Source organism: Ovis canadensis, chromosome 2 (genome assembly GCF_042477335.2).
Source record: "Ovis canadensis isolate MfBH-ARS-UI-01 breed Bighorn chromosome 2, ARS-UI_OviCan_v2, whole genome shotgun sequence".
In the NCBI taxonomy this organism is placed as follows: Eukaryota; Metazoa; Chordata; class Mammalia; order Artiodactyla; family Bovidae; genus Ovis; species Ovis canadensis.
In genome coordinates, this window is record NC_091246.1 from 43,463,479 (window position 1) to 43,476,855 (window position 13,377).

The window sequence follows — 13,377 nt, forward strand, 5'->3', positions numbered from 1 at the left end:
ATTATCGGTGGTTAATTATACCATTGGGTTTAGTGGCAGTGTTGGTCAGTGCGGGCCAGAAGTCAGGCTCCAGGAGAGGGATGTGTGTAGGGAGGGGGTGAGGGATGCGGTGGGAGCGGGAGGTTTGAATGGAAGGGACCACTGGTCCTGAGCCTGGAAGGAGAGCCTTGACGGGGGTCCAACCCGCACCCCGAGGGCTCTTCCCTGAGCTGATCCCGGCCAGGAAGGCTTCCCTCCCTCCTGCCTGGGTAGGAGAAGCCTGTACTTCTGTAGCTGTTGGGTTGCATTGTGGCTTCTTTAAGTCTCAGAATTATAGGATCGTAGAATTTTCAGCACCTGAAGGAAGCTTGTAGACTTGTAGACTCCCAGTTTAACCCTCTTGTTTCCCAGAGTAGGAGATTAAGTCCTGGCACAGTCCTGGGGAAGGGCAGCCTGTCCGTGAGAGGGGAGGTGGGGTTAGACTCTTCCACCATGACCTTCCTCCCGTCAGGGCAAGCTGTCTTCCATTTCCAGGTGGACAACCTGAGGGGCAGAGCTTCCCAGCAAGTTCGAGCCAACCTTGAGCTGAATTCAGATTCTTCACCAAGCTAGCTTTATTTAGATGTTGTCAGTTCTTGCAGGACATAACCCAGCCTGACTGATCCTTAATGCCCCTGCAATTTGTCCTCTCTCCCCAGCCCCACAAGAAGCTCTCCACAGTTTCAGAATTTCCCTGGTGGTCCAGTGATTAAGACTCCATGCTCTCAATGCAGGAGGCCTGGGTTCAACCCCTGTTCAGGGAACTAGATCCCACATGCTGCAACGAAGACCCAGTGCAACCAAATATATAAATAAATACATATTTTTAAAATTCAGGTTAAAGAAAAAATGCCCTCCACAGTGTGTCTCTCTCTAGAAAAATAGGGACAGATGAGAGTGGGTTTTTTGTTTTCTTCTATGTATTTATTTATTTGGGGGGAGATGATAGTGGGTTTTGTGGTGGTTTTTTAAAGGCATGTTTTCAAGGATGAGAACTGTCCAGGTGAGCATGTGACGTCTCTGCCCTAGCCACTCCCCAAGATGCAAGCTTTGTAGTGACTGTTGCTAGTACAGTGTCTCGCCTTTCCTGGCTTCACCTTTGCAGTGTGTTTAAACAACAGACAGTAGTGCTCAGGGCATCTCCATCTGCGTGTCCGTGGAGGACCACTGCTGCCTGGCTGCTGATGGTCCTCGACCCAAGTCATGTGGTATGAGTACCCTAAGGTGAGGCACCCCTTCCAGAGGAGAAGTGGCCGTACCTCATTGAATCTTTTCAGCCACGTCCTTCCCCATTTCTCCTAACCTCCCTCTTCATCTCTCTCTGTCTCTCTCACAGGATTCCTTTCAAGATTGGGCAGCCCAAGAAACAGATTGTCCCCAAAACAGTGAGTAACCAGTTCTTTGACTCCAAGACGCATGTGGCCTTTGTATAGAACCGGAGCTTTGACTCAGCGGGTCATGGGATGGAGAAGCAGAGCCGGTCTGATTACTCCCAGTCGCGTCACTCTAGGGTCTCTAGTAGGTGGGGGCTTGCAGGGCCCTCCTGTCCCAGGACACTTTATTCTCTCAGGTCAGCCTGGGCCCCTCCCCCTCCTTAGGGAAGTGGCAAGCGTGGGTCACAAGGTGACAGACACGCTGCTTCTGAGCAGCCTGTCACAGGGGTCTGGCTGTGACAATCTGCACTTTACTAAAAGCATTCATGAAACTCAGCAGGGATGTGCCCCAGACCTATATCTCCGGCCTCCTCAAGCTGCATAACATCCCAGGGAGCCTTCCTGGGATGCCCAGGTCCCCTTCTCTCTGCTGCTACATTCATTCCTAGGCAGGACCCAGAGCCACTCAGAGGAAGGGCATGATTGACTCCTACCCTCCTATGAAAAAGCAGAGACATCATTTTGCTGACAAAGGTCCATATAGTCAAAGCTATGGTTTTTCCAGTAGTCATGTTCGGGTGTGAGACTTGAACCATGAAGAATGCTGAGCACTGAAGAATTAATGCTTTTGAACTGTGGTGCTGGAGAAGATTCTTGAGTCCATTGGATGGCAGGGAGATCAAACCAGTAAATCCTAAAGGAAATCAACCCTGAATATTCATTAGAAGGATTGATGCTGAAGCTCCAATACTCTGGCCACCTAATATGAAGAGCCAGATCATTAGAAAAGACCCTGATGCTGGGAAAGACTGAGGGCAGGAGAAGAAAGGGACAGCAGTGGATGAGATGGTTGGATGGCATCATTGACTGAGTGGACATGAGTTTGAGTAAACGCTGGGAGATAGAGAAGGACAGGGAAGCCTGACTTGCTACAGTCCATGGGCTCTCAAAGAGTCATACATGACTTAGTGACTCATCGACAACAACCCTCTTGTAAGCTCACAGTTTTTACCCCCGTTTTATCATCCCAACCGAAGAGGAGGAGAATCTCGATTCTCAGGAAGTTGGAACTGTGTGACTTCTCTGGCAGTCCAGTGACTGGGACTCTGCCTCCACTGCAGGGGGCACAGGTTCAGTCCCTGGTCAGGGAACTGAGATCCCACATGCCGTGCCCTTAGAGATTGTCCAGTCCAGCCTCCAGTTTTCCTGAGAAGGAGACCAGTGGCCGTAGAGTTGTGGTGACTTTCTAAGGTCTTAAACCTAATTCTGACAGAGCTGGAATTAGGACTCGTGTTCAGGACCCTTGCCATTGCTTTGTACGTTCTCACTTGGACTGTGAAGACCTGAGATTTTGAAATTCTAGTCAGGAATGGCCTCTTCAACCCCTCACTCACAAATCTGAGTAAGACTCATAAGGGTCTAATGTGGGAGACCATAACTGTAAGCCTAGCACTTGTCAGCCTGCTGGAGGCTCTGCACTGTCTTCCGAGCCACTGGCAGTTCTTGTCTGAATAACCTTGGCTCAGAACTCAGGACCAGAGAAAGCAATGGCACCCTACTCCAATACTCTTGCCTGGAGAATCCCATAGACGGAGAAGCCTGGTAGGCTGCAGTCCATGAGGTCGCACAGAGTCAGCCACGACTGAAGCGATTTAGCAGCAGCAGCAAGACTCAGGACTGGGTTTGGTGGCGAGGGAAGTTCTGAGCACATCTGAACACTGGCTTCATCTTTGGAAATCCACCATCAGGTCACTTAGGAGGAAATGGGCCTGCATTAAAAGATCCCTCCTGTTTTTCAAGCAAAGGCAGGCCAGGGACAGACTCAGAGCTTACCTCCCATGCAGAGGCTGAGCAGCTGTGGAGGCTGAGGCGCAGAGAATCTGGGCGTGCTGCAGCTGGCCACAGGAAGTGGGAAGGTGTGGCTTTGAGTCTCCAGAGTTTAATCCAGGGCAGATCTGAAAGGGAAGTGGTTTCGAGAAGGGTCTTTTATTCCCAGCACTCACTACCAAAAAACAAGCAAAGAAACAAAAATGTCTCCTAACATCCCAGCCTTTATCAAAATAGGCTTTGTTCTCCATGAAAAAGTATAGACGAGAATGCAGTTTCTAGCTTCCTTGGCAGACTTCGCTGTTGGAAAGTCTCTCGATCTTCTGTTTGGGGGAATGGCCAGGACTCCCCAGAGGAAGGGCAAATGGCAGACTCAGTGCCTGTGGATGGGCCCAAGGCCTCCCTCTTCCCATCCTAGAGTCCGTCGTGTTTGGGACAGAGTTGTAGTCCTGTCACTCCTGGCATCAGCTCCTCCAGACAGACTGGGTAGCACTGAGTGGATTTGTAAGCTTCTCTGTCTGGATTCCCGTCCTGGCCCTGCCACATGCTGCCTGTGAGCCTCAGCAAGTTCCTTACCCTCTCTGAGCCTTCGTTTCAGGGGGTTTCTGTGTGGTTTTTTTTTTTTTTTTTTTTTTTTTGGTCAAGCCACCCTGCTGCATATGAGGTCTTAGTTCCCCAACCAGGGATCAAACCCCACCCCCTTCCTGCATTGAAAGTTCGGAGTTTTAACCACTGGACTACCAAGGAAGCCCTTCTGATCCTTCATTTTCTCTTTGGTGAAGTGAGGATGTTACTAGCTCCTATGTCATTGATGTGTGATGTATCTCACAGGAGGAGCAGATGAAGCACTTAACACAGTACCTGACAGGTAGTGAGCTCTCAGCAAGTACTCACTACATAGTGAGATGATAGCTGACGTGACTGCATAAACCACCAAGGACCCAGCCTGTCCCAAACAGCTGGATTCCCCACTGCAACCAACCGGTCCAGTCACCTGGGCCTTCAGTTTCTCAAGAGGAAATCAGAGCCAACTCATGGCTTGGAATAGAGGCCTTTGCTTCCTCGACTCCCTAGAGGCACTGAATCTGTGGAGCAAGACCCTGCTTCTTTGGAGTCTCCCTCCACCTCACCAGCCCCCTCCTGGCCCCCACACAGGCCCAAGCCGTGCAGTTGTCTCAGCATCTCTGGCAGCTGCCCTCAAACTCGGGTGACGCACTCTGTTTTTCCAGGCCCTCTTGGGGAGGGAACAGATGTGGCTGCCTGGGTTATTGGAAGTCGCGGCACCCTTGTCATGGGAAGAAGTGCTCATGTTATCTTCAGGGAGTTCCAGGAGTTTTCTTGGCTTGAGGCACCCAAGCATCAGACACAAAGAAAGCATTGTGCATTTGCCCTCCCCATTCTCCTGTGCCCAGGTTATTAACACAAACCCCAGGATTGTCAAAGCTTTGGCTGGGAGGGTGTGTTCTCTGCAGGGGCTGACCCCTGGGACAGAAATGGAAGGATGGGCACTCGCCCACCTCCTAGTCCTCAGCTGCTGCTTAGTCTTCTCCCACTGCCCCAGCCCATCAAGGAGCTGGAGTGTCATGGTGCAGAAGAGAAACTGTACCTCCCTCTATAGCCAGGAAGATGGAAGACGTCTTTTTTTTTTTTCTTATTTGGCCACACCAGGTCTTTGTTGCAGCATATGAGATCTTAGTTCCCTGACCAGGGATTGAACCCAGACCTCCCGCATCTGGAACGTGGAGTCTTAGCCACTGGACCACCAAGGATGTCCCAGACTTTGGCCGTTAAAGCAAGGCTTTCCCTGGGTCTCGCATATGCCCAGCGTCCCAGCCAGGCAGGCGGGCATTCCGGAAGGTCAGAGTAGATGGAAGTCACAGCAGGTTGATCCTTCCCTTGAGAACTGTTTCCACATACAAAGTGAAGGGACCCTTTGTAACAAATCTGAGAGAGGCTGCTTCCTGGAAGGGGAGTTTCTCAGCTGGCCCAGGGTTCCTGTTTCCTCACCTCAGCTTATAGCCCCAGGATGAGCGCCTGGCCCTGCCCATGGGCCTCCCTGTCTTCCCCATGCGTGTGAATGGGCAGAAATTCTGCCCCATACTCACTTAACAACCACAGAGCTCCTACCATGCGGCAGTCTGGCCCAGGCCCTGGAGATGAGCCATGAGCCGCTCGGCGCTTCTGGCCACCCCGAGCCTCCATGAATGCCGAGGCGGTCTCAGTGCTTGATCCTCCCAGCGCTGACCTCACCAGCCAGACCTGACCCGCCGACGGTCGCACACATGTGTTTACACTTGCATTGTTGACTGGGGTCCAGTTGCCTTTTTGGCAAAGCCATTGGGTGTCCAAAGATGTTCAAATCTTTTGTGTTTGGCTCCTTTCCTCAGCACGGATACACCTTGGAACGAGACTTCAGTGTGTCCCTTGATCCCCTAAGCCATCGTCTGAGAGTCTAGAATCCGGGTGCTGTGCCTCTCAGATCTTTCCCCAGGGGACCAGAGACCTCCAGAACAGTGAGCTGTGAAAGTAGCCCCAGGCGGCTACCAGAGACAGGAGGTGAAGCATCCTTGACCTTCTCTTAGGCCGCCAGTGTGTAGAGCAAGAGCCCGAGTTCCCACCCAACGCACCTCTCTGCTTCCAGCGTAAGATCCCCAAGTTTCTCCTGAGCCAGTTGGAAACCTACAGCCCTTCTACATGCAAGGACCAGCAGTGGCACCCAGGGAGACCAAGTTCCCTGACACCCCGCACAGCACCCTGGGGATTGCACAAGAGCATGCTGCAAGCCAGGCTTTCGCCTCCTTTCCCCTTTCCCCCACTCCCACCCCCCGCCACCTCCCAGGGCCCCTTCTGTCTGCTCTTGATCTTCAGGAGAGCAATCTCCAGCCATGACCTTCATTTCAATTACATCTTTTTGGTCAAAAAATGCCTGTAAGACATGAAGACTCTTCTGGGGCACCAGTGATGAGGTTTTTTGTTTGTTTGGGGAGTTTGTTTGGGTTTTTTTTTTTGTTTGTGCCAAGTGGCTTATGGGGTCTTAGTTCCCCGACCAGGGATTGAACCTGGGCCCTCTGCATTGGGAGTTCATAGTCTTAGCCACAGGACCACCAGGAAAATCCTGTGAATGTAGTTTTTCTTTCTTTCTTTCTTCTTCTTCTTCTTTTTTTTTTTTTTTTTAAAGACCTGAGCTAGCAGTCTGCATTCTAGCCCTGCTATCCCACAAATTAGGCCTGGGTCCTGAAGTAAATCACTCCCTCTGGCAGCATGCTCCTCACTTATCACATGAAATCCTTGGCCTGGATAATGTTCTGCCAGTCTGTGACTGTGTTGAATTTACCTCCATCCAGATGTGGAACGTGAGGCCAGTGTGAGGGAACAGCACATGAGTCTTTGATGATAACTACAGATTTGCGTGCCTTACCTATAACCTGTATGTCCAGTGACAGGATTTAGGGCTCTCCCTAGCAGGAGTCTCTGGGTGGCAGCCAGGAAGGCCCTCTCGGAGGTCATGGCCTCAGTTCATCAGCTGGGGCTTTCCCCACTTTGGTAGCATGACAGTTAAGGGCACAGAGCTGAGAGCCGGGCTGCCTTGTCCGTATTCAAACCCTAGGCGTCCTGCTCAGTAGTGGTGTGACCTTGATCAGCCGACACCCCTCTGTCCCAGGGACCTCAGTGTGTTGAGGGCCCTCAGCACACCTGCCTGCCATGTGACTGATGGAGGAAAAGCCGGCTCGGGAAACGTGCGGGGAACAATTAGGCCTCCTTGGGAGAGGACGAAGCAGAGGCAAGGCTCAGTCCTCCTGTGGGACTCCACTGGCCACTCTGCTGAGACCACTGCCTGGGCCCTGCATGACCGATGGGGAGATTCAGGCTCTAGAAGTGCGGTGACTTTCCTCACTTCACCTGCCGTGTCAGCCAAGGAATTGGGGTCCAGGCACACACCCACTCAGTTTAAATATCGAGGAAACCTGGTAACTCATCCAGAGTTTAGATAGCCTTGCTGAGTCAATGATGATATTTGTGATGGGCATAAGTATCCCAGCGCACAGAGCGGTGATCCTGTGTCTTTCACGATCCACCTGAACCGCTCAGGCTTGGGACTTGTGAGGAAACTGAGTTGGGAGGGGACTGGTTCCCGCCTGCTTTCCGCCAAGCCTGGGTGAGGAGTTTTTGTCACACTCTGAGCCCCTTACCTGCTCCCCCAGCCATGGGGAGAGGAGGGGAGGGGAGGGGTGTAGGGAGCACAGCCCAGCCTCACTCCCTGCGGGGTCAGACAGAGCTGAGATCCGCTGGTACCTGCCTGGCTGGCCCGTCTGGGAAGGGAGGCCTTCACCCTAAATCAAACAATTAATTTGGGAACACAAGGCTCCTGTGTCGTGAGCGGTGCTTGTGTGGACTGGATGGCATTGTTTTCTGCAGAAAGGGTGGCTGGGAGGGCGGGCCGGGAGTTTCGTAGGTGGCAGGTTTTTTCCAACGTGCTGTCAGTCTTCCAGTGATTGAGTTATCACTTCCTTTTCAGGTGGAGAGAGACTTTGAACGAGAGTATGGAAAACTCCAGCAGTGAGTGTCAGCCCCGAGAAGGGTGGGCGGGAAGGGGGTTCTGCTCGGGAAAGGAAAGACTCTCCTGCCCAGTCTCACTTCCCACATCACCTCATCCACTGACCATCCATCCTGTCGGCACCCCAGGAGCCAGGGCAGCTCAATCCACCACTGGCCAGAAATTCTGCCGAGTGGTGGCCGCCTAATAGTCATTATCTCGTAGCCTTTGGGTGTGTGGCCTCGTGCCAAGCTTGTAGTGGCCCTTCGGTCAGTAGGAACATCCTAGCAGAGCGAGGCTCCTCCTCCTCCTCCTGGCAGGAGCCCTGAGTCCCACATAGGGTGCAGCTCAGATGGGTGGGCGAACAGGGGCAGAGGCAGCCAGGCGATGCCAAGTTCCAGGCCCATACTGCTGCCTTGCAGGCTGGAGGAGCAGACCAAGAGGCTGCAGAAGGACATGAGGAAGAGCACAGACGCCGACCTGGGTAGGTGACCCTTCCCCCGCACTCAGCCTGGAGGGGAGAAGGGCAGAGATGGTCGCCCTCCTCACTCAGTCCCTGTAGGGCTGGCTTTGAAGAAGGTGCACTTAGCAGTCGCCCCGCAGATGTCCCTGAGAAGTGGCACAAGGCCCCGTTTCACTTAGCAGGCTGCTGCTCTCTGCTTTCCCTGGAACAGCAGCCACCACCAGCGACAGGTGGAGGCCAGCTTCTGGGGTCTGTGCCCCAGAGCCTCCTGCCAGAGCTCATCCAAGGGAAGGGAGGTTCTGGCCGTGACCTCCCCCACTCTCCTGACTCCCGGTGTCTCCACACTGTATAGCAAGCCACAGGTCTGAGTTTGAGTCCATCTATTATCTGTTTTGTAGGGGTTAGTTCCGAGTCACCTGGAGCCCATCTTTCTTTGTTGGCTCCTACTGTCTTCCCAGGAGGAGATGCTGCGGCCTGGGCTTCCTTTCCCTCCTGCTTCCCCATACTCCTCAGAATGTGAATGGAAGGAACAGAACATCAGTAATCCGTGAGGTGGATTCTGACTGTAGAGAGCACAGGTTTTTAACAAATAAACCAGGATAAACGGCCAGCCTCTGGGGCCTCAGATTCCTGACCTCTTCCACCCCAAGTCAGAAGTGGAGTCTGGGCAGAGAAAGCCCTCCTGACACAGTGGTGCCCTCACCCATCACAAAGCCTGCGTCCCCCAGTCCAGGCAGCCTCACACCCTGGCAGCTGGTGCGTCAGAGGCAGTGAGTGCCCGCTGTAGTGCGGATGGCCCGGCCCACCCCCAGGCTCTGAGTCATCAGGTCTGGGCAAGGCCTGAAAATTTGTGTTTCTAGCCAATTCCCAGGCAGCACTGATTCTGCTGGTCCAGGGACCCCACTTTGAAAACTACTCCAGACAATCGGGGGGAATCAGATAATGCCTTTCCTGGTCTTGGAAACCCCTGAGCTGGTGCCTAGACAGGATCTCATGTCCGAAGCTGTGGGTCCTAAACAAGATCGAGGAGGCGTGACCAGTCCCCGCTGGGTCCTCATCAACCCTGGCACTCCCGGGTTGTGTTAAGGCCCTAGAGACTCACGTGGGGTCCGAGACCTCAAGCTGACCAAGGTACAAAGCCCACCAAGCCTCTTGGTTTGTACTGGTCTGGCCATGCCCCTCCTCTGACCCTGCAGAGCTAGGGTGGGGGCTGTGAGCTGCTCCAGCGGAGCGTGGGGGGCCCTCTGTTCGTGCAGGCCAGTCATACCAGAGTGGAGTTCAACCCAGTTGCCACCCTGCAGATCCTCGCTTTTCATTCACTTCAGGTGGTTCTGGCAAAGAGACATCACATGAAGATGTGGCACCTGTAGGAAAGGAAAGGAAAATTAAGAAGAAAGTCTTCCCACCTGACCTTTGCCTTTTGGGGGTTTTCTCCTCAACTATTAAAAAAAAAAGGCAGAAGAAATTTTCCAAAAACATTTTTAGATTTGTCCAGGTTTTTTCATCTTTTAGTGATGTTGTCTGCAGCCATTTCATGATCTAGTCAACGTGCATATGAGTTTGTGCCTAAACCTACAAAGTTACTTTACTTTTTTTTTTTTTTAAGAGGGTTTTTCCCTCCATTGGGTCAACATCTCTGGGAGGTTTACATTTCCAGTCATCTCTCATATTTTGCCCTTCGGCTGAGGGGATCTGTGGCACACTCCCAGAGTCAAGAGAAATCAAGGTGCTTATTACAATAGCGTGCTTTGGTTTAATTGGCAGCATTTTTTTTTCCTTAATGGCTTATACAGTAATGGCATGTCTTACAATTGACAACATCTTTAATGTTATGACATAAAATAGTAAGAAATAGTTCAAAGATTTGTTTTCCCCTGAGCCCCTGAAACTGGTACAGGCGCTACAGGGCAAACAAGGCCGTTCTCCAGCCTTTCTGGCCCCTCTGGGATTTTGTTTGCCGGTAATAAAGGCCTGAAAAAGTCTATAGAGCCAAGAACTCCAACACTGCCGACAGGTTGCCTCGCCACACCAAAGCCTGCCAAGTTTTGTCAATAAAGTTTTATTGGAACATAGCCACACCCATTCTTTGGGTATCATCTGTGGCAGAGTTGAGTTGTTGTAAGTCTAAAATCTTGTCTGTAGCCCTGTACAGTAAGTTTGCTTCCCTGATGTAGATACTATGTTACTGTTTCCATGAGGGAGCCCCAAACAAGCCTCACATCCAGACTGCTTTGAGATTTTTTCAAACACATATTCCTGGATTCCAGGCTTACTGAAATAAATCTTTAGAGCTAGAAATATGTATTCCTTACAGCTTCCCATCCAAATGATTCTGTTAGAATCTAGAGTTTGGAAAATAGGTCATTGCAGCAGGTAAATCTGCTCAGAAGAATTCCCACAAGCAGCATCCGATGAACGTTAGCAGCGTCAGGCATGCATGTTATGTACCATGAGGCCAGTGCCTGGTGCCTCTGGGGTAACTGTGGTTTTGACGGCCTGTGGCCGTGGGTAGAGGTCATCCAGGTGCAAGACTCTGGGCCCAGGAAGGACAGGGAGCCTGCAGAGAAGACCTTGAAGCCTGTCCTGTCGTCAGTTCACTGAACTTTGTTCTCTTAAAAAGCCATGTCTAAATCCGCTGTGAAGATATCCTTGGACTTGCTCTCCAACCCCCTCTGCGAGCAAGACCAGGACTTTCTGAACATGGTGACCGCCCTGGACACGGCCATGAAGCGGATGGATGCCTTCAACCAGGAAAAGGTGACTGGGGTCTCTGCCCACCCCCCACATTCCACAGCCGGAGGAATCTTAGTTCCCCAACCAGGAATCGAACCTGTTCCCCCTTCAGTGGAAGTGCAGTCTTTAAGCACTGGACCACCAGGGAATTTCCAGGGTGGCTGAGGTGTTGGTCTTCCCCCTTCTCAAGGCTTCTCTCTGGGAGAAGTGCTGCATGGAGTCTTTGCAGAGGCTCAGTCTTCTCTCTGGGTGCCTCAGTGTCCCAGCCCTGTGAGCTCTCCTGGCCACTGTGCCCCTGCAGTGGGTGCTTGCCATGGCTCCCGTGAGCTCACGTCACTCACCGTGAGGCCACAAAGGAGATTCAGGCCAGCTCCGCCCACCTGCACCCATATCCCCTCAGATTCACTGTGGCTAGCCACCCAGCCTCCTCACCAGACACGGCCACATTTGGCCTTCCAGACCCTGGTCCACAGGATGAGAACTGCCGTGGGACAAGACCAGTGCCTCTGGTCGCCCTCCAGGCTGCCTGCTCGTCGTCTCTGCCTCGCTCCTTCAGCAGTTAGGGGTGCCCCTCCCTGCTGGGAGCTCTCAGGGTACCCCTGTCAGGCCCGTTTCCTTTCTCTTCTCCCCTGTGGGGAAGACTGGCCTCCCCCAAGTCTTGACGCCATCTGGTTTTTCTTTCAACAGGTGAACCAGATACAGAAGACTGTGATTGAACCCTTAAAAAAGTGAGTAAAAGCCGTGGGGTCCATGGCCCTCAGGGCATGTACTGAAAAGGTAGTTCAGCCAGCCACTTGGGAACTGAATATCATTTCTGTTAACCTGTCCCCAGAGTCACTGGGCAGACAGGAAGTTCCAGGGGACACTGGTGGCTTGCCTTGGGGTTGACACTCGGGGTGGCTCCAGAGCACCCCACCTGGCCAGGAGTGCTCAGTGACGACAGGGCCCACCTGACCCTCCACAGCAGCCGGCTGGCATCCCCGCAGTCTTTCCACGTTGTTGTCCCTTTGTTCCTGATGGACCAGAGCTTGTGGGGTTAAGCTAGCAGAGATCTTGGCCAGCCCTCAGCGGAGATGAGCGAGGCCTTTCATCTCACCCGGGCTGGGAGAGCAGCTGCCTGCAGCACCCGGCTTTTAAAATGTGGGGGTGGCCACACACAGGGAGGGGCACAGCCGCCTGGGAAGGTCCCCCAACTCGTGACCTGTCAGGGTCAGAAATTCTTCTGTGAGGCTGAACTTCAGTCTGGCAGGCTCTGGTCAGCGATCAGACGGGCCTATTCCCTGGGTCCCCTAAGGTGGGGGGAGTGGGACGGCGGTGGGGAGGACAGGCAGGAACATCGCCTTGAAGCTCCCGAATCACTTCATCTTCCTCCCTGGCCTCTCCCAGCCCAGCTCTGACCTAGAAAGGCTCCCGCGCCAGCCCAGCAGCTGCTCTTTATTACCTCTTCCGTGGTGGTCCCTGGCAGTTGCCTCACCAGGGCTGGGTAATGAGGCTGCGCTAATTACCATTAGGCCTGGATCAGGGCCCGGAGGGAGATGAAGAGCGCAGGTTTTTGATCCTCCAACCCCTGGCGTTGGGGTTGTTGAGCTCTTGTTCCCTGTTCGGGTCCAAGGGGTGGGATTAGGGAGAGCTCCTTCTAAGCCAGGCCGTCTAGAGGCTCAGCCACGGAGGGAGGCGGACCTTGGCCTGTAGGGATTTCTCCCCACTCCTGCCCTGGGCCCCTGCCCCCAGCCCCTGCCCGCGCCTAGGTGGCAGGGTCACCCAAGGAGCTGGGTGCTGGAGGGAAGCAGTTCAGGAGGGAGGTATCAGAGCTCCACTGCTGATGGCTCTCTGAGTCAGTCTCCAGGTGTGAGGGTTCGGAGCTGGGTGGGAAGGACCTCGGGCCGAGCAGATCCTGCCCACTGGGGTCCCGGGGGCTGTCATGGAGGCTGCTGTGGACACCCAGGCTGGCAGGGTGAGGCAGGGGACACCAGCCTGGAGAACTGGGGGACTGACTCCCGCCTCAATTTCACCACCACCGAGGCGGCCTTGAAATTCGATGCCTGGCTTCTAGAGCCAACTGGAGAGAGATCCCGGCTGCTTCCCACCACTCCAGCAGCCCACCACCTGCCAGGAAGGTGGGTGAGTGGCCGGTCGAGGGGGCGGCCACTATCTCCGCAGCAGATCCGTTGACCTCTGCCTGAGCCCCCTGGCCTGCCTGCCTGCCTGCCTGGCTTCTATGCATCCCGTGGCCGACATGCGATCCCCTCCAACCACGTAAACCCGGCACTGCCTGTTGCCGCCTCTTGTCAGGCGAGAAGCTCCCGGGGACCCCAGTACCGGAAACAGGAAACTGCAGCTTTCCTGTCCTCTGATGAGGAACATTGCCACATGGCCTCCCCACCGCCCCCAGCCTCCCCTGGGGGGCTTGGCCTCTAATCCCAGTCTCT

General features: G+C 53.6%; 1 protein-coding gene across 9 annotated transcripts in view; it reads left to right on the plus strand.

The window, feature by feature from the left end:
- BIN3 (bridging integrator 3) overlaps nt 1–13,377 on the plus strand; it is a 50,720-nt gene that overhangs the window by 26,344 nt on the left and 10,999 nt on the right. For 2 of the 9 annotated variants that reach the window (XM_069576037.1, XM_069576041.1), the window contains 6 exons: nt 1,124–1,242; nt 1,355–1,403; nt 7,735–7,775; nt 8,175–8,236; nt 10,836–10,972; nt 11,636–11,676. In XM_069576037.1, the coding sequence (XP_069432138.1) occupies nt 1,229–1,242; nt 1,355–1,403; nt 7,735–7,775; nt 8,175–8,236; nt 10,836–10,972; nt 11,636–11,676 (344 nt within the window). In that variant the 5' untranslated portion in view covers nt 1,124–1,228. Of the gene's footprint in view, nt 1–992; nt 1,243–1,354; nt 1,404–7,734; nt 7,776–8,174; nt 8,237–10,835; nt 10,973–11,635; nt 11,677–13,377 lie in introns of all 9 variants that reach the window. The other 7 variants (XM_069576039.1, XM_069576036.1, XM_069576040.1 and 4 more) reach the window with 6 other exon arrangements.